The 24882-nt window shown below is 43.0% G+C and overlaps 1 protein-coding gene across 1 annotated transcript; it reads right to left on the reverse strand.

Moving 5' to 3' along the window:
• Positions 1–14595: 14595 nt before the first annotated feature.
• On the reverse strand, positions 14596–17353 carry LRRC10 (leucine rich repeat containing 10). Its single transcript, XM_065558814.1, has one exon. It carries the CDS (start codon positions 15596–15598, stop codon positions 14735–14737), a length of 864 nt encoding a protein of 287 aa, XP_065414886.1. The 5' UTR covers positions 15599–17353; the 3' UTR covers positions 14596–14734.
• Positions 17354–24882: the final 7529 nt, after the last annotated feature.

Below are 24882 nucleotides of genomic sequence, written 5' to 3' on the forward strand. Positions count from 1 at the left end.
GAAAGTGATATTTTCGTGCCCCTTAACTCTTGCAGCCTGCACAGCATTTATTATTTCCAGCCATGGGTTTTGCTTTATAACGGATACTGGATATACACTGCATTTTTTGGCAGTTAAAGAAGACTGGGTTTAACTTGGATGTTGAAAAAAATCTATTGATGTTAAGCTTTTTTTATCATTCTGTTAAAACCGAAATTTACAATATGCCATGGCAGGAAATGCAATGACAAGTTGCCGAAAGATTTCTCCTCCTATTGGGATGTTCTTGGATAAAATCCATATTTTTATTCTGAAAGATTTTAATTTAGTAGAGTTGCTGCTTTTTTCATAATTGTGCATAGTAATATAATTTAATTATATAATTATAATTAGGGATGACTGAACATTGGGGGAAGAGGTCACACAAGTCTGTAATCCTGTAAGAGATCACACAAGTCTGTAATTTATCTTTTAAATTATTTGTATGTAGCCAATCAAGTGAATGGATAAAGTTATTAAGACAGCTTCATGTGACAAAAGCAGACTGACGTTAATCAGTTGAAAGGTGGGATTGTCTAAATAACTCTTTCGTATTCTTTCTCCTAAGATACATTAGCTGTTTTTGCAGTTAGTAATGCAGTTAACAGCCCCCTGAACACCACAGAGATAAGAGGTATTTATTTTGAGCGGTAAAACCCTCCATACTTGGCTGTATTTTGCCATGTTCCCACACTCCCAAATTTAAATAACTCAAGTAATGTTACTCTTATCTGATCCCCTCATTGGCCTTGTCTAGACTAGGATTTAAAGATGTGATGGCAGCACATTTAAAATGATTCCAGTGGAGACAAAACATGCTGCCTTTAACACATAGTAAAGAGTTCAGTATGTGTTAGACAGTATGTTTTCTTTACACTAGAATGTTAGAACATTATTACCTTTAGATATGTGCTGTTGTGTACATGGAAATCCTATTCTAAATGAGGGCACTAGCACACTTGCATATTTTAACAAAATTCCTAGCACACAACATTTCTCCCACTTCTCATTCTATTTCCTTCTGTGATTGGATAATAAATGTGAAGCATGCCCCCATATAAAGCAGGGCTTGTCTAAATTTCCTTTGCTATGTCTTTTTCAATTGATAAGCAATGTTTCTGCTTGCGCACAAAGACCTTGCTTTAATTATAGGCTCACTCTCTTATATATCCTGTTTGGTAGGTGACAATTTGATCTAGCAGAAGTAAACTACTTGCAAGGTCTGACGCTGCTTGAGTTAAAATACATGTATGGTTAATCGTGGCTGGCACTAGTATTGGTGTATGTAACTTAGGTCATTCTGCATTTATCTAAACATTCACTACTCTATAATGTATTCAGACTAAAACTTCACCTTAGTTTAAATATTGGCACTGTTGGAAGTAGTGGTGGGAAGGGGTTCTTAGCTCTTGGCATTAGGGAGAATTTGAAGTTAACTTGAGTTGCAAATGCAATGTTGTGTATATGTAAACAATGGTTACACAAAAGAAATCTTATTGTTCTCCTTCAAGTGATTGTGTGCATACATACTACACTGTAGATGAGTGTATTTGTGACAGTGCACTAAGTCAGAGACTTTTGCCAGCAGTACCACTAGGTGGTGCATGTGACCCTGTTCTCTACTCTCAGGCCAGGGCATAAAAGGGACATATTTGCTGCTTCTGTCAGTTCCTTCTAATTGCCTGTGGAGACAATGGGAGCTCCATGTAGCATTTGCGTCTGTTAGCCAGCATTCCATAGCTTTAGTATATATAGGTATAGTTAGTATTTAGTAGTTCAAATAGTTATTAAAGTTTAGTAGTTTCCTGGAGGAATTTATTATGGAAAAAGTCCTAGGGTTTTAAACAATGTGCCACATGCTGGGCTGTTTTCTCTGTCACAGATAGGCACAAGAAAAGTTTGATCCATCTTGGTGAGATAGGGATGCTCTATTTGTACCTCCTTCCCCACCAGGACTAAAAAACAGATCGTTATCTTAAGATTCACTTTATGAAAAAGGCAATGTGACTTGCACCTGAGTTGGGCCCCAATTGTGACACAGGGAACTCTAAATCTAGCATGCTTCGTCTTCTGTGTCAGCTTCGAAATGTTCCAAATATTCTGACTAACGAAACCTGTAAGTTTTGGTTTTCTCCCAGAAAACCTTCTGGTAAGTCCTCCAGTTTGAGACCTCACACATCTAGGTGCTCACCAGTCCTTTCTGGACTACTGAGACCTATGTTTTCACCCATTCTGGGTCCTTCTTACCCTTGGCTGATTGTGTGCTTGGCTCCACTGCCACCATCAGTGCCAATACACTTACCTGAGGTGCCTTCTTGTTGGCAAGAGAGCTTCTTTGTCTTTCCTTACCTGATGCTCATTTGCTGCAGCCAACTTAAGTGTTTGCTACACTATCGACACATTAGGCACCATTGTAACATCTGACTTCAACGATACTCCCAGTGCTGTCAGTGCACCCAGCACCATAAATGTGCTCTGTGGTTATGCCGGCGCCAATCAATTCATCGACATTTGGAGTCTCATGTGTTTGATACCCAGACCACCTAGAACCCCATTGAGAACTGTTCCTTTTCTGAAGGGACTTATGTTTCATCTTTGGACTTCTTTCAGATCACCTTACAGGTCTTCCACTACCAGTCCTAAACACCAGGACTGGTTTCCCTACAGAGAGACTTCAGCTTGGGGTCCCCTGCCCTGGATGACAGTCAGTACTATATCCTCCATGGCCTTACTGGTCTTGGGCTGTCCCAAGAGATTCTAGATCTCTGTCTCGTTCACTGTCTAGGAGGAAGTTCTCCTGCTTTCTTAGTATGAGTCTTCTCAGCATCCTGCTACCATACATCAACCTGCTGTGCTGGATCCCATGGAGAAGGGAGAATTGTTGGAGGAAACACTAGATATTCTCTCCCCCGCCATTTCTTCATCTTCATGGAACAAAGCAGTTAATCTAGAGCTGACACCCCACTCAATGATTTGAGTTTTCCAGGACCTCAGGAGGAGGAAGACTACTTCTATAGGGGTGCAGGTGGAGAATCTGCACAGCCTTCTGGGTATTGTACGGACTCTTTCTCCAGGAAGCGTTGCCCTTCCTATCAGTAAGAACTTGCTAGAGCCAATGAAGACTCAGGCAGTCCCCTCTATACCTCTTACAGCTAAATAAGCAGGCAGACGATATCCAATCCCTCAACAAGATTTTGGCTATTTCATTACCCTTCCAGTTCCTGACTCCTTAGTGGTCACAGCTACTAATAAGCAATCTCATCAGTCCCAAATTAAGGCCACTCCCAAGGATAAGAAATTTGAGATTGGATTTATATAGTCATAAGGTTTGTTCTACTGCCACACTTCAAATGAGAGCCGCCAATTATCACACTTTTTTCAAAATACAGTCAAGCTCTTGTCAAAATAAATCTTAACTTTGCTGATAAGTTGCCAGAAGAATATAAAGACAGTTTCTGGCTTTTGGTTTCTGTGGGTCATCTTACAGCTTGTACATCTCTTCCGGCAGCAATAGATGCCTTTGATAGCACTTCGCTTTCTGTGGCCACCGCAGTCTCCATGCGGCGCTCTACCTGGCTGCAGTCTTCTGGCATTTCAAAATTGCTGCATGATACAATAGATTTACAATTTAAGGGATCTAAATTGTTTTCTGCCAAAACACACTATGCTATATGGACACACAGACTCCTGGGCAATAATTCATTAATTAGGAGTTTATACTCCAGTTGCGGTTTGTTTACCTTAACCAAAAGAAGGCTGAGGGGGGATATGATTGCTCTCTTTAAATATATCAGAGGGATAAATACCAGGGAAGGAGAGGAATTATTTCAGCTCAGTACTATTGTGGACATGAGAACGAATGGATATAAACTGGCCGTCGGGAAGTTTAGGCTTGAAATTAGACGAAGGTTTCTAACCATCAGAGGGGTGAAGTTTTGGAACAGCCTTCCGAGGGAAACAGTGGGGGCGAAAGACCTCTCTGGCTTTAAGATTAAGCTTGATAAGTTTATGGAGGGGATGGTTTGATTTGATTTTAGTCAATAGGTCAATAACGTGCCATCGCTGGTAATTAGCAACAATGGTCAATGATGGGATATTAAAAGTTACTACAGAGAACTTTTTCCAGAGGGTCTGGCTAGAGAATCTTGCCCGCATGCTCGGGGTTCAGCTGATCGCCATATTTGGGTCCGGGAAGGAATTTTCCTCCAAGGTAGATTGGCAGAGGCCCTGTAGGTTTTTCGCCTTCCTCCGCAGCATGGGGCAGGGGTTGCTTGCTGGAGGATTCTCAGCGATTTGAAGTCTTTAAATCATGATTTAGGGACTTCAACAGCTGAGTCAAGGGAGAGAATTCTTCCGGGAGTGGGTGAGTCAGCTTTTGTGGCCCGCATCATGCGGGAGGTCAGACTAGATGATCATAATGGTCCCTTCTGACCTTAGAGTCTATGAAAAGGGAACAGTTCGATCACAAAATTACTCCAGATCTTCCTTCCATCAGAGATCTCAGTATGCTCCTAAGAAGAGCTCAGGATTGCCTTGACATCACCAGCCGTCTTTGGCTGCACCAGGCCCTTCTCACCAGAGTACTGCAACCTCGAAGCAATCATTTTGACTTTTCAATTGAGGACAGCATACTGGTGGTATCTCCTTTCAGATCAGGCCTGTCTCTTTCTTTGTTTGGGAAAACATCACATCGGACATTCAGCACAGTAAAGGAGAGATAAGTTATCTAATTCATCTCCCTCCCCTTTCCCAACCCACCTTCCTCGTCCCTTGTCAGACAGGGACCTCTCTCATGATACCATATTACTTCAAGAACTATGGTCTCCTATAGAACTGCGGGCGATAGAAGAAGTTCCTTACCAATATAGAGGAGAAGGCTTCTATTCCTGGTACTTCCTGGCCCATAGAAATCTGGTAGCCTCCGTCCCATTCTAGATCTAAGAAAGCTGAACCATTTCATCAAGAAAGTCAAGCTCAAGATGGTCACCCTCGCTTCTATTATCACTTCCTGGAAGATCGGTTGTTGCCCTCAGTTTACACGATGCATACTTCCATGTGAGGATACATCCCTGCCACAGAGATTTGTAGTAGGTACCAACCATTACCAGTACACTGTGCTTCACTTTGGTCTGTCATCAGCCTGAGGGTCTTCACAAAGTGCAATAGCATGGTAGCAACCTCTGCTCCTTGGGCGGTCAAATATTTTCTTACTTGGACGATGTCATCAAGCAGCCAGGTCCAAAATAGCATTCTAGTAATCAGACCAATGTTTTCCATCTAGGCCTGAAATTAAATTTGGATAAATCACAGTTATAACCAACATAGTGCATAACTTTCATAGGAGCAAACCATGATGCCAGAACAGCCATGGCTTATCTTCCAAAGGTGAGGTGTCAACCTATAGCATTTCTTTCCAAAAGCCTCAAGTCAATCCCAATGACAACAGCGCATGCCTGCTTGCCTGCCTTCAGCTCCTGGGCCATATGACCTTGTGCACATACTACGTAACTCCAGACTTCGCCTTTGCTGTTGCAGGTCTGGCTCCGTTCAGTGTATGATCCTTCCGCACCTCTGGAAATGCAAATTTGAGTACCTGAACAAGTGCTTCCATCTCTCGATTGGTGGTTGCATCCATCCTCCTCTGTGTACAGAGGAGTTCTGTTTTTGTCCCTAGAATTATGACTCTGTAACAGATGCATCAACCAGAGATTCGGGAGCCCATCTCTGCCAACTCCTGACAAGCTCTTTGGTCACCCCAGGAAGTTTCACTGCACATAAATGCACTGGAGCTCAGAGCTCGTAGTCTGGCCTGTGAGATATTTTGCCCACTGTCGAGAACCAGATGTTACAAGTTCTTACAGACAACAACATTACCATGTTTTACCTGAACAAAGAGGGAAGTGCAAGATCACCTCAACTGTGCCAGGAGTCTATTATCCTATGTAATTTGTGCATTTGTCCCAAAGTTTTCAGAAGGTCTTTCACCTTCTAGGAGTGAGAAATATGGAAGTGGATATCCTCAGCAGGGTTTTCATAGACCAACAGGAGTGGACAATTAGGAAGGATGTTCTCCAGTTTTTTCCATTGCTGGGGGTACCTAGTATTAGCCTTGTTCACGATCAACCTGAACAACAAGTGCATGAGATTTTACTCCCGGGCAGGTTGCAGCCCACATTCCATCACAGGCGCCTTTCTTCTTCCATTGTCCAGTCATCTCCTGTATTCATTTCTCCAGTTCTTCTGATTGTGAGGGAAATCAAGAAGCTGAAACAAGACCAATCACGATTAATCCTTACTGCACTGGTATGGCCAAGATAGTACAAGTTCATGGACCTCCATCAGCTTTCCTTCCAGTCGCCCATAACTTTACTGCTAGTCAAAGATCTTCTGTACCAGAATCAAGGGAAGTCTCTGCATCCCAACCTGAAGGCTCTCCACTTTATGGCATAGGTGATCTCTGGTTGAATATTTGCAAAAAAAACCTGTGCTCTCAAGAAGTTCAGACCATGTTGGTAAGCAGCCGAAAGGAGTCCTCTAGGGTCACGTACACAGTGAAGTAGAGGAGATTTTTGATTTAGTTGCAATCCCAGCATTTCTCAACCCATCATATGGAGATTACACATGCTAGACTATATCTTACACCTGAAATTGTTAGGCATTTCAGTTAGTTCTGTGAGTTCAGCTGTTTTTTTTTTTTTTTTTTTACTACATCTGACAATAGATGAATTTTCCATTTTCTCTTATCTGCTCATTTCTCTATTTTTGAAAGACCTAATCAATGTTTACCATCCTGTCTGCGCCCCTGTACCTCTATGGGATTTAAATCTAGTCCTCTCCAAATTCATAGGTGCCCCCCTCTTTGACCCTATGGCTACAACTTAATTCTTTATTGTCTAAGACGGGGGGGCCAAACTACGGCCCCCGGGCCACATCCAGCCTGCAGGACCGTCCAGCCGGGCCCTTGAGCTCCTGGCTGGGGAGGCTAACCCCTGGCCCCTCTCCTGCTGTCTCCCCTCCCCCGCAGCCTCAGTTCGCCGTGCCGGCAGCGCTCTGGGCGACGGGGATGCGAGCTCTTGACAGGCAGCACGTCGTCGTCGCTGACTCTGGCCGGGTGGCGCAGCTGCCAGATGTGCTGCTCTGAGCAGCATGGTAAGGGGGCGAGAGGGAGGGGGGTTGGATGGGGTGGAGGTTCTGGGGGGCCTGTCAGGGGACAGGGAACGGGGGGGTTGGATAGACGGAGGCCCCGGGGGCCTGTCAGGGGGCGGCAATGTGGATAGGGGTTGGGGCAGTCAGGGGACAAGGAGCAAGGGCGTTGGATGGGTGGGGGTTTCTGAGGCAGAGTCCGGGGGCAGGAAGTGGGAGGGGATGGATGGGGGCGGGGGGCAGGCTGTTTGGGGAGGCACAGCCCTCCGTACCCAGCCCTCCATAAAGTTTTGGAACCCCGATGTGGCCTCAGGCCAAAAAGTTTGCCCACCCCTGGTCTAAGACAAAGGTTTTTTTGTGACAATCACTTCTGCAAGGAGAGTTTTAGAACATAAGGCTCTAACTGACCTTCCTTTCGCAGTCTTCCATAAGGATAAGGTTTCCCTTAGGCCACTTCCTAAGTTTGTCTAAGGTTAATGTCAGCTTTCTATCTAAATCAAACATTGTCTTTTGGTGTTTTTCCTCAAACCCCATCCACCTAAGGCTGAGAAAATTCTTTATACTTGGGATGTTCATAGGGCTCTGGCATTGTACTTGAACTGCACTGGAGCCTTCAGGACTTCCCTCAAGCTTTGTGTAGCCTATGCTGGGAGAACTAAGGGTCAATCTGTGTCTTTTCAGCAAATCTCACACTAGATTTTTGACTGCATTAAGATCTGCTACAATCTTGCTAAAGGCTCTCCTACACCAAGAATAACTGCTCCATCAGGCTGTACGCTTCATTAGCGTAGTTCCAGTGAGCAAAGTTCCAGTAGATGGTGTACTCAAGGCAGTGATATGGCTGTCTGCATGTACCTTTTCCCACTCATGCCATTGTGACAGACTTCCCTGGGCTACAACCTGGAACTGGGGTACCGCTGTGCCCTCTGGTGTACCAGTCTGGATCCCCCCTCACACTGTGAAGCTGTGACTAGCTGCAGACTGTTCCCAGTCTTGCAGTCACACAAACATTTACACAGGCAGGAACACACCCAGCTCAGTTGCATGAATGCTTCTCCTCAGCCACTCATGCACTAAAAATAGAGAGGCTTCAGCCAGCTCCCTCTCATCCCTGCTCCACAGCCTAGGACCCCAGAGCTTGCCCTAGTCAAAAGCCTGACCAGTGTAAGTATTACCCGGTCTGCCCCTCAATGCACCAGTTTTTGTTTCTGAGCAGATTCCCCAAGCACTTCTAGCAAAACACTGTTTTACATTAAAAAAAAAAAATATATATATATTATATATATAAAACAAATTTATTAACTACAGATAGATTTTAAGTGAGCTGTAATAGCATACACCTTAAAGTTGGTTACCTAGGAAATAAACAAAATGGCAATCTAAATTCTGTAAACTAGACAGGATTTGAATCAAGCAGTGTCTCACCCTGTTGGTACAAACAGTCCACTGAGCTTCCATACACAGGCAGGGTTTTCTACTTTCCCCGCCTGGGACCCTCTTTCCCAGTTCAGTCTTTGTTCCTATGGTGTTTCCAGGTGTTGAGATGTAAGGGGAGTGAGGCCAATTGGTGATGGCACTTCCCCCTTTTATGGCTTCTTCCAGGTGGAGGGAACTTCATTATCTCAAGCAAAGTCCCCAGCACAGTTAGTGGAAAAACACAGGCACAAGATGGAGTCCAGTATCCCATGAGCTAGTCACCTGCCTTTGCATGCTTTGGTGAGTCATAGCAGCTATTACTTATACATTGGCTGAAGCGCCAACAGGAAAGCTCATCAGGTGAGGCTAAGCTTTTCCCATGGCCCATTGTTTTTGCTCAAGGGCCATTACCTTGAATAGACCCTGGCTAGATTGGATGTAAACTAACTTGTGGGAGTTACCCAGGAGCAAGCACATTTGAAATACAGATGCATAGTCAATTTTCATAACTCCAGATACAAAAATGAGACATTCATACAAATAGGATAATTCATATTCAGCAAACTAACTTTTCCATTGACACCTCACATGACATATTTTATACAAGATGCATCATAATTATAATCATATCACTTGGTGAATATAAATTGGTTTGTCATGGAAAAACACAGAATTTGCATTTTTATAGAGAATCTTGTTTTACATTTTGTGGAAAAAATAAAAACCTATACAGTAGAACCCCGTTTATCCAAGCCTCCATTATTTGGCTCTCTGTATTAACTGAACTGGGGCTGATAGTGGGAAGGAACCCCACCTCTCACAGTTGAAACTCCAGATTATCCAAATTTTTGATTATCCAATCTGGCCTTGGTCCCAGTTAGATCGGATATATGGGGTTCCACTGTATCAATAAAACATTTTGCTCAACTGAATGTATATATTGTGGCTAGGGAAACTGAAGTTCAACATTTCCTTTTAATTGCAGAAAAACGTGGCTTTTTATGGGGGAAACTAGGATCCCTGCTCGTGACACACCAATTTTGGTAAATTGGTGTTAGTCTCTGTTCAGATAATCCAAAATCCCTCCACCTGTAAGGGAACTGCTGATGAGTCACCTACAGTGGAATGGACAATCACTTGAAGGAGAGAAAATGGTTACCTGAACAGTAACTCTTGTTCTTCAAGATATGCTGTGCAGATATGTTCCATGACTCTCCCACCTTCCTGGTACTTCAGACATTACGTATAGTGGTGTGAAGGAATAGAGAGGGAGGCAGTGGCCCCTTTTATGCCCTCACCTGACAGCATGAGGAGAGCAGGGGCACGTGCACCACCTAGTACTGCTGGCAAAAGTCTTCACCTTGAATGCATTGGGCACACATACACTTACCTACAGTGGAAGGTATTTGTGCACAACACATCTTGAAGAACAACAGTTTCTGTACAGGTAAGTACCCATTTTTTCTTTTGTCTTTGTCATAGGCAGAACTAAATACTTTATTTAAGAGAATGATTTGTTAGGACAGGAAGTAGACTCAATTATTTATGGGCACTTTTAGTAGCACTAAAGTCTCCCTGAATTGGCACCATTGATCCAGTCTCAAGACTGTGGGCCAGGTTCTAGATGCAGGAAGGGCAATACTGTAGCGGTTGCTCTCAGTTGTGTCTTCAAGGTTTTCTTCACAAACGTGTCTCCTAGACAAATGGAAAATTGAAAGTGTGTTTTGTACAGCAAGGGAAGGGGCCAAAGGAAATTGTGCAATACAGGGGCCTCATTGGTTGATAACTTGGTTAGTAGTTCTGAACTCAGGCACTAGATTACAGTAACTAGAACAGTGACCTTTAAAAAGGAGCTGCTGCTGCCTAAGTGCTTGAAGGGAGCCTTCTTGTTGGCCCGGGGAGGAGGGGGGAATGATTTGCTCAGAAGCTGTTGTAATTTGGGAACAAGAGGAATTAACATCACATATAAGTGGAACTATTTGTTATTTTTAGGCCTCCTGTCAGGGATATCTTGGTACATCCCAGGGGCCCTCTTCACCTTCCTAGAAGCAATGTCAGAGACCCTCCCTCCCATTGCCATTCTTGTTGAACACTTTCCTAGAAGTGGTTTTATTTTTTCCGTTTCAGTTACTAGTTCCTAGTTTTCGTTTCAGTTGCTAGTTCCTAGTTTTGTGATTTTCCTTGTTCTTATGAAGGTTATTCATGATCAAAACTCTGAGGTGGTGCTCTTCATCACATGGTTACATTTGGCCTGAAAAAGTTATTCTTGCCAACTACAAGACAGAAATGTTGATGTTATCTAGAAAAGGACACGTTGGAACCATTTCAAAATAATCTTGCCCAGAGACTTGTGTGTTGTCTTATCCATTTCAGGGACAGGTGTTTAAGATAGAGCAGTGTTTAGCTGAAATTTACATATCTTCTGATATATGTATATATTGCTCTGGAGTTCTAACACAGCATCCTCTGGAAAGATGTGATAGATCAATAGGAAAAATCTTAGAATTGTTTAAATAGACTGAACTATGTTACTTACTATCTGTTACAGATGCATTGTTTTCAAATATTGTAAGTATACTCTATGTGATGACATTCATGTGGTAGTTGCATTTATCATGCACTTCTGACTGTTGCATTTGTGCTCTGCCCCTTACTCCAGCTCCACTGGCAGCTGTCTGATGTTTCAAACACTGCAGATCTTCTAACAGCTTACTAAATAAATATTTATTCCCCCATAGGTGATATTTTCCTGCACAGTTACAGGAAGAATACTCAGTCTTGGAGTAGTGACACAGGGTTAAGATCTGGTAGTGCATTATCCATTACAGCTAGAAAGAAAAATAATGCTTGTGACATTAGCTTATGCCCAAATAAATTTGTTACTCTCTAAGGTGCCACAAGGACTCCTCGGTTTTTTTGCTGATACAGACTAACACGGCTACCACTGAAACCGTAAAAACTCATATATTTCTGTAATAGTTGACTCGCTTTATCTGTAATGTCTGCTCAATTCTCACCTCTGTTTTAAGCGTGTAGCCATGAGATCAAAATTTAAGATTGGTACCGAAAGGTGGTCCTCATTTTCACTGCCGAGCTTCAGGCTACCAAAACTAAAAGTAGCATCCCAGCCAGCTGGCTTAAGATGGAGCATCAGATCCTCAAACTTGTCTCTCTCAGATATATCTGGAAACTAACAATGATGGAATCTCTATTTTATTCAAATTAGGGCTGCTTTCTTTTTTAGATCTGAATTGAGCCAAGAGGCTACTACTCTCTTCAAATCTCTCAGACCCACCTCTGTTGTAGCCTATACGATTTCAGCCTACCCAGCTTGGGGCTTCTAGCTGCTACTATAATATAAATAAATACAAACTATATAGATTTCCCACTGTTTAGAAATCTGCATCGATTTGGTTTATTCTACTCTGAGAAAAATAAAGAGAAACTAAATGCTCAAGTGCAAGGCTGTGTGTGCATTTTTTTAAAATATGTATACTGAATATTAACTTGGTAGAGTTGCCATTGTTACTACCTACAACCAGCTTTGCACTTTCTTACTTGTAAGGACTATTAAAGGGGAAAAATGGCTTGCCATTTAGTATAGAACTCCCTTATGTAATTATTGAAGCTGCAAAGCTTGGCTTGAGTCCAGTCTTCTACGGTGTTCACTTTGTGTGAATTTATCAGCATATCAAAAGATGATAGTAAAATAAGTGACTGACTATTGGGTTGTGGCTCTAATAACTTTACATGACTATCTGAAGTCCTATTTGCTGATGTCTGTATGAAACCCGCCAATCTATTTACAATACAGCATTTCAAAAGGTTAAATCAGTCAAAATACAGACATGACTTTCACCAACAGTGACGGGTGAGTGTTCGCAGTAACAATCAATGTCACCAACTCCCCACTGCAGCTATTTGTACATGCAGTGATTGTGGTCATTTAGGAGGCGGGATGATAAACATTGTTAAGGGTCTAGCACCATAAATAGCTCTTGTGAATGTCCAACTCTATCAATTGCAGCACCAAACATCAAACCAGGACGGTGAGGCACAATCGCAATCTTGTATTGTTCAAAAATTGCAAGGGGAGTGGCAAGAGGAGGCAGAAATGTAGCCTTATGATAGGGCTGCGTTAAATCCTTCCATTTTTATTTATTTATTTTAATTATGGGGTATGGCTTAGGGAACATACTTTAAAATCACAAATAATTTTCAGTCATCTCAAGGGCCACAGGTTTGACACTACTGATCTAAACTATGTCAGAACTATGTCGATGATGCCCAAAGCTGAATAAAATATTTCAGCAGCTCTTCCTAGGGCAACCAGTGAAAGGGCTGTTATAGAACGCTGTAGTAGACAATCAGTACAGCCTGGGCTTATTTTAATGTTACGTGGATATAAAAAAACAAAAAAGTTGCTGTTTCTTGCCCAGTAATAAGATTTCATATGTGTAGCAAAAGAAAGATGCCCCAATTAGACCAAACAGAAAAGAGTCACATTAATTCGAATGGAAACAAGAAGCAGGCATGCGTCTTCATATATAAAATCCAAATGTTATTCCCTTTATTTCACTAAAGAAATGATTGTTAGTTTGGCAGAACAAGATTTGGCAAAGGCTTTGAGAAAAGTAATCCAGTTAATTCCAGAGCAATACAGTTTCCCTCTGCTCTAGGCACTTGAGTACAACTCCAATTCATTTAGTGTAATAAATGGGAAGCACACTAGGTGGGTACTAGCCAGATCCAAATCCAGATTTAACTTTAATTAGACAGCAAGTACTAACTGATTTCCTACTTTCCAAATATTCTTTTAAGAATGTAAATGACATTAAACAGTCACTAAATCAAACCTTTTATGGAAAATTAACTGTCATTTGTGTGTACTGTGCTGTTAAGATGACAGAAACAGGTAGCTGTTCGGGTCCAGTGAAACCCCATTAACATCTCAAGTTTGGTGCAGAGTATAAAAAAATACTATAAATCAAAAGAACAGTCTCTGCAAGTATAACTTAGTAGACGTATCAGAGGGGTAGCCGTGTTAGTCTGAATCTGTAAAAAGCAACAGAGGGTCCTGTGGCACCTTTGAGACTAACAGAAGTACTGTAGACGTAACTTCAACCCATTTTGAGTCAGTTATCGTTACCCAGGGCACATTAGTGCAAAACATGCCTTTTAAATTAAAGGGGCAATTTAGTCAATTTCCAAGTGTGATGGCAGAAGTACAGGCCTCAGTTGTGCAAACATTAGCAGGGGAGTAGTCCCATTGAAGGCTGGGGCTAGCTCTAGTTAAGCATAGGTGTGTTTGCAGGTTTGGGGCCATATTTAGATATTACACCTGTAAGTCGCCCTGCCAGTTTTTGTAGTTTTACAATCAGATCTTCCTTTAAAAAGACAAAACAAAACAACTCCTTTTGCAGGTGTGAAAACCCACCCCACTGAATGAAGAAATGATTCTGCATAAAGTGCTGGCAAAGGCACATAAAACATAAAAACCTCATTCTCTCTCAGGCTTAGTCTAGTCATTTTAGGTGTTAGTTGGGGACAGTCAAATGATCTTTGCTACACCCTCTTTCCAGGCAGAAGAGGGGGTCTTGACAAGCTACTGAGATCCCTTTCATCATTTGCATGAGAAACATGTCTTTTGATACAGGTCTCGGGTACGGCAGCTAGTGCTCACTTACGAGTGCTCCAGCGTGATCAATGGATGGAAAAACCTCACTCAGTCATGCTTCCTTAGGTGGCATTTGGAATAAAAGGGATTTTGCTAGATGAAAATCCGTTCCGTCACTTCAAAGGGTCGGCTTTATACAGTGTTTTTCACCTGCTCATACTACAAAGGAAGTGCTGGGTTTTAGCCCTAAGGAGGCTTTTGGGACAAGAGGGAGAAATTTGCTGGCACATCTATTTAAATAGCTACACCTACTAACAGATCATACAGGCCTCTAAAATACTGTTGTGAAGAACAGTCTAGGCACTATCGTATGCATTTAACAGCTGAGGTACCAGGAGGTGAATAAATGCTCTATTTAAAAGGCATTTTTGCTGTAACCAGCTGGAGGTGCGCAAATCCCACGCAGCCAGAGGAGAAGGGCGCAGGTGACGATTTGCCAGCTGCCCACAGCAGCACCAGCAAGAGCCTCCTGGCTGATCCTTAGCAGGGCTGGGGCTGCTTGTCAGGGGGAAGTGGCGGTTCCTTGCTGTCGGTCTCCTCCTCCCTGCCCAGCTCGGAGCGCTTCCTGGGCTCGGGGGTCTCCTCTGCCCACCTCCCCACTCTGCGCACCCCCTTGGCCACCTTGGGCGCATTCCTGCAGGGGTTGTGGTCGTAGATCACCAGCTTGAGGCCGGGGAGGTGAGCCAGACTGGGGAAGGACCTGATGGCGTTGCGATCCACGTCAATCACCTCCAGGAATGGCATGTGCAGCAGCACCGGCGGGAAGTCAGCCAGCAGGTTGCCGGAGAGCCAGATGGTGCGCAGCTCCTGCAGGCACCGCAGCCCGGCGGGCAGCGTGTGCAGCGCATTGGAACCGGCGTGCAGGGTCTTGAGGAGGCTCAGCTCACACACCACCTCGGGCAGGTGGCTCAGGCAGTTGGACTCAACCCACAAGGTTTTGAGATTCTGCAGGAGACTGAGCTCCTGGGGCAGGTCGCAGAGCTTGTTGTTGCCCAGGTAGAGGATGCACAGCTGCTTCAGGGTGCACACAACCAGGGGCAGCGCTTTGAAGTTGTTGAAATCTAACGCCAAGATCTGGAGGTTCTGCAGCTGTTCTAGCTCTGGGGGCAGCTGGTGCAGGTTATTGTCACTCAGGTACAGCTTGACGAGCTCCCTGAAAGAACAAACATGCAAGGGAAATCTCCTCAGCTGCCTGCTGCTCAGATCCACCATTCTATCAATTGGCATCTCTTCAAGGTCTCCCAGGAGGTATTTCTGGCAGTCATCAGAAGGGATGAAGGCAATGATTGCTCTCAGTGTGTTGCCCATACTGAAACTGTCTGCATTTAAAATCACTGCTACCATGTGGAACCCGGAGCATCAGGAACTCTCCCTCGTTTCTACTTTGTGCACTGTCCTGCTGGTATTTCCTTCTTCCCATTATAATGCACAGTTTACATGGCAACAGTCATTAATCTCAAGAGCTCTGAAATGTTGCTGATAACGGAATGAGTGCTTGGTGATGGGAAGTGCAGACAGCCTGACTTTCGGAGAACAGGTCTCTCTCTCACACACAGAAAAGAGGCCATCTTCCCTGTGAAGACTGTAAAAGTTCTAAAATTGCACTACACTTGACCAAAAATAGTTACTCAAATGCTCCCTGCCTCCCTGTAGATACAGCCACACTGTCTGCGCGGCTGGTACCAGCTCTGGAGATTGGCTAAGGAAAGTAAACATCGCTGAAGAGTGAATTTTTAAACTTAATTTAAACTAAACATTTAATCTTGTAGCAGCCTGAGTGGGAATGTCAGATGTAATCTGATTCCTGTTTAGAATACCTGTCAAGCCTCAACTAACTTTCCAGACCAGTGGCACTTTTATGGAGTTACTTTGTGAAGTGCCAAGTACACATTTTAACAGTGTGACCTGCCCCCCAATACTTATCTCATACATTTAACACAAATACTTGGCAAAGTGCTCTTTAGCTGCCTTAGTATTTACTTTCTTAATTTAACTGCGTTTACTAGAGCTGCTGGGACTTTTAGCTGTGCGCAGCCTTTTCGCTAAATGGCATTTTGTTTATATTGTCTGAATCCCATATACAACACATTCACCGTCACAACATGCCAAGGTTAACCTCCTCCATTCTTCTAACCTCCTGCCACTGACTCTGTGTCTAGCTGCCCTTTTGTCTGGCAAACGACTTTATAATTAAATCAATGGCAAAGTTTTCTCTTATTTAAATGTAGCCAGTTATGGATTGATTTATACGCAGTAAAACCTGCCTTAGAGACCACCTCTGAAGAAAGATCACCTGTCATGAGCGACTGCTTGCAGAGGCCCCAGAACCACCACTCTCTGCCATGCAAGCCTTTGAAGAGAGATCTCATTTTACAAGCAACCACTTTTGCTAACTCCGATGAGTGATCACTCTTGGCAGGTTTTACTGTAGTACGTTCACTGTTATTGCTAATTTAGATGCTGTTCCCAACAACACCCATGATATTCAGTCTGCAAACTTTGGTGCATAGCGTCCATTCATTTGTAGAGGGCTTCCAGTCTTTAGAGGGCAGCTCTATAGATGCTTTGACCTCTTGGGTGATTCTTTCTACAGCACTTTTGCAAATCTTCACATCAGAGGTTCGGAAGAACTTTGGTTTTTGAAAGAGCATTTCCAACAGATAGAGTTGGATGTTTGGTTTGATTTCAGTACACACATCAAATGGCAGAGTTTGACTCTTTATCTGCATCAACTGTGATTGAGGAAGGCTATTTTCTTTAAATTGTGTACAACTTCTTTCCAGTAGCACCTTCACTGTGTTAGGTGCTGTACACACACAGAAGAAGTCATGGTCGCTGCCTTGATCAGTTATTATAGTTACCATTATAGTTACTTGTACATGTGTCATAGTAGAAGTTGGTCTGTAGCAGGGATTTGAATGAGGAGAGGGCAGTGATGTGGGGGACCAGGTCTTGAGAGACAGATAAGTGGCATGCTGAGGCTGACTTTACTGGCAGAGCAGAGTGGATGCTGGAGGATCAGGGTGACCTGAAATGAGATTCAGGCTGATAAGCGGGAATGGGCAGACTTATCAGGATCTTGAAGGCAAGGCTAGCTATTGCAAGTGTCTGTGGGCTTGCAATGAAAACATTGTTGTGAATTAGTACACTGGACAGTGGCAAAACAAGTGATGTACCGTACAGATGGTAGTATCACAGTAACAGTGGAGTTTCCACTGAGAAACATGGTTGCTGCATTTTTTTATAATGCAATACTGTGCAGTATTTCAGCAAAACTGTGTAAATAGCATGCCAGCACTGCACTTTCATAATCTTTGCCTTTCTAAGCAATTATCATGGAAAATTTAGATACTTTGATTTTATGAAATCCCTTTAATCTGAAATACTTTGATGTACCCCAGCCTAGCATGTGTGTATTAATCTGTTTTATGAACCCCCCAAGTTTTATGAAAGCTTTGAGGCTTTAAAAAATCCCCAAAATGTACCTGATCGTGTCTATCAAAACACACAGAGAATAGACTACATATTGCTATGGTTGGCATACATCACTTTTTATTGGTGTGAGTTAGTGATATACCATGGATGTGTTCTCTATCATTCAGCTAAGTATTTCCATAGTAATATAAGGGAGTCAGAGACTGGTGACCAATGTGGTACAAAAACCTTGGTAATAACTTTTTAGTTATTAATAGAGTTTGTTTGAAGTGTAATTGTTCTTTTATCAGTATAGTACGGAGAAAAGAAAAAAATATATCTATACTTTTTTGTCTTATCAGGTTGGCATTTGTATATGAGAGTACATGTTTATATATTTCTAGAGCAGGGGTGGACAAACTATGGGCAGTGCGGGCAGAGAGCAGGGGGAGTTGGATAGAGGGCATGAGAGATCGGGGTGGTGGTCAGGGGGCATGGGTGTGGATAGAGGTCAGGGCAGTGGGGGAGGAATAGGGGGTTGAATGAGGGCAGGGGTTCTGGGGGCAGTCAGGGGACAGGGAGAAGGAGTGGTTGCATGGGGGCAGGCATCCCGGGGGGGGGGGGGCGTCAGGAATGAGAGGAGGGGTTGGATGGGGTGGCAGGAGTCTGGGGGCAGTCAGGGGACAGGGAGCGGGGGAGTGTGGCTGGGGCAGGGGTCCTGTGGGGGGCTGCCAAGGAACGGGGGGGTTGGATGGGGCAGGAGTCACGGGGGGGGCAGATAGGAGGCGGGGGCCAGGCCACGACCCCCTCCCCTAACCGGTCCTCCATACAATTTCCGAAACCCGTTGCGGCCCTCAGGCCAAAAAGTTTGACTGCCCCTGTTCTAGAGCATATTTCAGGGAGATTTTTTTTTCTTTTAGTTTTTAACTAAATATATGTTAGGAAAACTCTGGGTTATAGTTTAATCATTGTTATAGCTTATCAAAAAAAGTCAGAATGACCTTCATTGCTGCATTTTGTGCTTTTGTTGGCAAAGTTAAAGTCTGTTTGGAACACGCTAGTGAAATCAGAGTATTTGGGAAAAAAAGCAACTCAATAGAAGAATGGGCTTTTTAGGGAACATTAGAAGTATAATAAAAAGCCCTGATTCATTTAAGCAGTAATGATAATGAGGAAGGGCATTTCTTGGCAGCTAATGATAGAGTGGAGAAGGTGAGGGTGGGAGGCAAGTTAACAAATACTCAGTCAACCAGGAAATGCCCAACATAGTTATGCCTAATGTAAGATATTGAAGTCACTTTTCATACCTTGACAGTTAGTCTTATTGGCCCTGATATTTCTGTGGGGCTCCACCATATTACAGGGGTCCACCCACACAAACCTCATTACAGGACTGAGCTCATTGTCAGTTATGGTTCTGTTGAGTTCTTTGTTTTTGTGTAATCAGGTGTGTCTGTCCTACAAAAATAAAAATATTAAGAAAAAAGTTAACCGTACTGTATGTGATCATGCATCTGGTGTTCTTCTGCTCTTAGCAGTTAGTGCCTACAACTGGTTCGATTGAATTTGGTGGGAAAACTCCCTTTCACAAATAAGAAATCAGAACTTCATAATTCTTCATTATTTCCCTAGGTTTATTAAAAAAGCAATAAGATCAAATGAGAAAATATTTCTATTACTGCACTCTACAGAAGGTGGTGCTGGCATTTGACTTCAATTATTTGAGAAGAGCAAAGGAACTATCCGGAAGAGGTTAATTCTTAATGTACAATGAGAAATACAGATCAGTGAGATTATGGTTATTATTGGATTTAGCTGTCTGAGAAATCACTTCTTTCTCTGTGATTGACCTCCCACAATAACTACCTCCCACTAGAATGTGAGAATGTCCACAACTGGTGCTTGTGGGCGCAGGAGACAGAACTTCACAGGAGCTGGACCAAGACTATAGCATGCATCACACATGAGATAAAAATCACCATAGACCCCGCCGAGTTCAAAAATAAATACCAAACTCATCTCTTCAACTTAGCTTTACCTGGAGAAAGTCTATACACCTACAACTAAACTAATCAAGCTATTTTTTCCTATGGAATGGGGTGGGAGAGAGAGAGACTATTTTTTATTCTAATTTGAAATACATGGCAGGTACCATGGTGACCAGGGCCAAACCTAGATAGACAGGCAGATAGATACATGGCATTTTAAGAGCCTAATCCAACACCCCCTGAAATCAGTGGAAGGATTCCCATTGAATACAATGGACATTGGATCAGGCCTAAATGTAGTATGGACGATACTCATGGAATTGCTCTTTGAACTCACAGGGGAGTGTTCTCTTTAAGAGACAGATGGTAAAGTTACATCCTTAGGTCTGGTCTATACACAGTTTTTGTACTGATTTAACTATATTTGTTAACAAGTACAGGTCTGTCGCATCTTACGTGCATTTAACATGTGCGATTTCAATTTTACGCGGTCGGCAAAAACAAAAACAGAAAAGAGAAAAGCAACAATTTTAAAACAACGATTTCACCCGCCATTGAACTCAATGGGGTTTTGGCTATACGTGGTTTTCGCTTCACGCGCTAACCGCGGAACGGAACTCCTGCGTAAGATGAGACAGACCTGTATAGTTACATTGGTGCAAACCTCTAGTGTGGATGCAGGTACACCTCTACCCTGATATAACGTGACCTGATATAACATGAATTCGGATATAACACGGTAAAGCAGCGCTCTGGAGGGGGGCAGGGCTGCGCACTCCAGTGGATCAAAGCAAGTTCGATATAACGTGGTTTCACCTATAACGCGGTAAGATTTTTTGGCTCCCGAGGACAGCGTTATATCAGGGTAGAGGTGTATATTGAGATAAACACCTTGATGTTGGCAGAGTTTATTCTAGTCACTTTACTTAAATGTAAAGGGTATAACTGCATCCATGCTAGAGGCTGCACCAGTGTAACTATATCTCTTTCTAAACCAACATAGTTAGATCAGTACAAAACCTGTTTGTAGATATGTCCTTAGTGGCCATTACATCAGCTGTGGCAAGTGGGAGCCAAACACTTATGGCTGATCTTCCTTTCATGATGTTACATAAAAATAAGGTGCTGCTGCTGCGCTCTCTCTCTCTCTCTCTCTCCAAATTCTTCCTGAAGGTGGTCTCTGAATTTCTTCTTAACCCATCCATCAACCACCCAGTCTTCTTCCCGGTATCCCCCCCAACGTACCTAGAAAAGATAGACTTTCTGAATTGGAAATTGTAGTGGGGTGACGACTCACCGGCGTGGCGTCTCCTGCTGGTGGTCTCGGGAATTAGCTTTATCCAGCCCAGAGCACCCTCTGCAGGCCAGTGTCTTGCCTGCCGCTGGCCCCGTGTCCCTCCCAGATCCTGGTGCCCTTTGCCCAGGGGTTCTGCCCACCACAGTACCCCCTCGCTCTGGGTCTCCCCTCCCAGGGGAACCCCCCAACCCTCTAAACCCACCTTGCCTCAGTGGCTACTGTCAGTCTCCATTTAGCCCCCACTCACTGGGGCAGACTGCAGTTGGTAAACCACTCATCATTGGCAAGGGGGGTTGGACCAGCTGCCTCTGCCTATTCCTTGGCTGCCCCTCTGCAGCCCTAGTACCTTTTTGTGAGCCCTGAACTTGGCCTGCAGCCTGGGGCTTTGCTAGGCCGGAGCTCCCCAGCACCCTCTGCCCTTCCCCAGCACTGTTCTACCCTAGGTACCCTCCTCAGCTTCCCAGGCAGCCAGGTCCTTCTCTCTCAAGAGGCTAGAGAGAGTGTGTCCCAGTTTCTGGCCCTCAGCCCTCTTATAGGGCCAGCTGTGGCCTGATTGGGGCATGGCCCCACATGTGGCTGCTTCCCCCAATCAGCCTTGCATTTCTCCGCCACAGCCCTCTCCAGGGCTTTAACCCCCTCAGGGCAGGAGCGGGGTGACCATCCCGCTACAGACATCCAAAGAGTATTGATGTGAGTAGCGCAAAATATGCCATGAATCTTAAAAGGTGTTTGTGGTTTTGGGGGATAAGTCCAAAGGAGAATCAGTCCGAGTTCAGAGGTTGTCTTGCTATCACTAAACTGGTGGTGTTGCACAAGAAGGCCCAAGGTCCATTCTGCTAGGTGTAAGGCAGTTTCAGATGGATTCTTCAGAAACATTCTATATCTGAAATCTGTGAAGCTACCATATTTACTACTTTATTCAGACCTTTACTCAATACTATTCTCTCAACTTTAGAGCCAAATTGGTTGCTTGTTTCAGGAGAGCACTCCTTTGGTCTTTATTTAAACTAGTCTGAAAAGTGGCTTTGTAAATATGGCAACAAAGAGCTCCATGTTTATTGTACCCCACTCTTCTAGATCAGGTATGCTCAATTTATAACAAAATTTTTCCCCCTAATGCCAGGCCTGCAAACTCTACCTGGGATCTGAAAGTCAAGCTGGTTTCTTTTCTTCTTGCAAATCACTACCAGTAATAAAAATACTACAGACCGATGACCTTCAGTGGGACTGGATGTGCACAGTAGCCTTGTAACTGGAGCTTAGAAAACAATTCTGTTGGTTCTGAGCAAGAAGGAGTAGAATTCATTGCATTCCCTACTGGCTGTGTTGGCTCCACAGTATTAAATGGACAAGGAAGCAGAAAAACTTTAGATGCTGATGTTAGCACATATGACTGATAACACACCAAGAGTCACATCTTGTCCCATTGAAGTCCGTGGTGAAACTCCCACTGACTCTTTGGGGGCAGGGGGCTCTGTGTTTGTTCAGTGCCTAGTACCACTGGGTCCTGGTGCATGAGTTGGGCTCATAGGTGCTAGGTAATATAAATAATAATAATTTTACTTTAATAGGCCTAGAGAACAGATCTGTTAGTACCATTTTTACATAGGAATTTTTCAGAATAGAACCACGCTTTAAGTTCTCGGCCTTCTTCCAGGGCAGTTATTACTGCTAGTCTGTCTCCCACGAGTGGATAACTGCAGAGGCGATTTTTGAGGGCAAAAGGAAGATTACTCACCTAGACCATAACTACTGTGAATATATTGCCTCTCCAGAACCACACTCAATTTCCTTTGTTATACTCAACTGCCCACTCTCCTTTCCTACTTCTTTGGAGTCCTTTGTTGAAATTTTGAATAGCTGAAAGGAACTGAACTTTATATATGTTTGGAACTTTGAGAAGAGGATGTGAATGCAGCCCAACTGGTCATTGCTTTCTAGATGGTTCCATGACTCCAGGCAGCGAGGTACACCCTGCTAAGACTCAAATGTGGAATTTAATGTTTGCCAGAGACCCAGTATGAGGGGGACACAAAAATATTAATGCAGGAAATTAAAAGTGCAGTGGGATTCATTCCTTTACTCTTGTTATAACCTCAGCTTCATAACTGTTTATTTCTAATGTAAATAATTTTCAGTAATAAAAGTGAGGGAATGCCACGTTTAAGGGGAGTGTAGGCAACTTTGGGACTAAAATGAGTGAAGTCCTTTGAAATGAGGTATACCAGAGAGGTGCGGATCTGCAGAAGGCATATACTCAGAGCTCCAGATCCAGGTGAGTACACCTTCCTTATTCATCATCTATCTCCCATCACTGTATGTCTGAGTATATATGAGGTTCTGATATTGTGCTGTTTATTCCATCAAGAATAGAATCAGATTTGTATTTACTTCTGAATAACTCCTTGCTAACCGTTACATACATCTGTAGAAAGAATCATTCCTCTTATTAGAGTACATCATATCAATAGAAGTGAGCATTACATAAATTACTGCATTTCACAGCGGTGGAGGAAGAGTTGGTGCTAAATTAGCTAGCTCATGGTATAGTCCAGGAGACCGTTAAATGGTTAAGGGATCATCCTGAACTCAGGTACACAGTCCAAAAGGGGATTTAAGGCCTTAGAGTTCACAATGGTGCCTTGTCAGCGTGGTTGCTGGGCAGCAGCTGGAAGCTTGTTGCTCCTTGTCACAAAACAGTTAAGCCTACATTCATTTCTTTCATACATACAAGCAACCAAAAGCCTTTTAAACATTTTTTTAAAATGCCACAAACCACAAAAAGTCTACAAACTTCTCAATACTCCTGTACGCTAATATACCACAATGTTGCCAACTCTTGCAATTTTATTATGAATCTCTTAAAATTTGCTGTTTTCATGAAGCCCTAGACCCTGGAGTGATGTGAACACACCACATTTATTTTTACCACAACTTTCATTTTTTAAAAAAAGGTAAGTTTGTAGCCCTTTTCGTTTTGGAGAAAAGCTTGAAAACATGAGCCAGAAAGTCAGAAGGTAAATAAAGAGACTTCCAAATGTATTATTTTAAGGATCTTGTGTTTTTTAAGCCAATCTCATGACTTTGAGGGAACCTTACCCATGACCATGTATGTTTGGGGTTGGCAATACAGATGACAGTTTATTTTAAATGTGGTACCATATAAGTACCATATGCTTTTGATAAGTGAGTGACAGATGTATTGACCGTTTTCCACGACACACATGATGTAACTTTTTCATTTTTTGTTGTTGAAATATAAAGATTGTAGAATACGATAATCTACAGCTGTACCGTGTTTCCAAACATTCATTCGTTTTTTAATTTCCTATGTCTGTCCAAAGGTGGATTATTTATTTAGTGTAAATTCACCTTCATGCTGATATCAACCTGTTCTTTAGCTTGTTTTGAATTCTAGGAAAGTGTGGAAAAATACATTTTCCCCACCTTCTAACCACATTCTTTTGAACAAGATATAGCAAAAATGGCTGATATTTGAAAGTTAGCCTTAGAGTAGTTCACCCTGAGAAGTATGCACTTTCCTACATTCTTTGTGGAGGAAAGATTCAAAATAAAACAAGTCATAAGTAATTGAAACATAACTTCTGAGCATGCTCAGTAGGCATCTGCTAGGATCTTTAGCAGTCTAATGAAGCAGAGTCCCCTTATGACAATATTTTACATTTTCCCTGTTTGGTCCATCTGTTGGCCTCGGTCATGGCTGGGGGCTTCTATATTCAGTATAGTTATAGGAAAAAATTACAAATGAGAAATTATAAATGTCTTGTTGAAACCATAGCAAAATCTCCATTAAAAACTGCCTTGACAATGTGTGACAGGAAAAAAATCCTAAGCTATTTCTTGCATTACTTTGCATGCCACTATCTTTTTTGACTGATGACTTTTTTTTGGATGACAGTCCATTTATC

The sequence above is a fragment of the Chrysemys picta genome, chromosome 1 (genome assembly GCF_011386835.1).
Source record: "Chrysemys picta bellii isolate R12L10 chromosome 1, ASM1138683v2, whole genome shotgun sequence".
Lineage (NCBI taxonomy): Eukaryota > Metazoa > Chordata > Testudines > Emydidae > Chrysemys > Chrysemys picta.

Excerpts from the sequence above, each read along its gene's own strand:
- LRRC10 (XM_065558814.1), bottom strand. The coding sequence starts at position 15,598 with ATGGTAGCAGTGATTTTAAATGCAGACAGTTTCAGTATGGGCAACACA.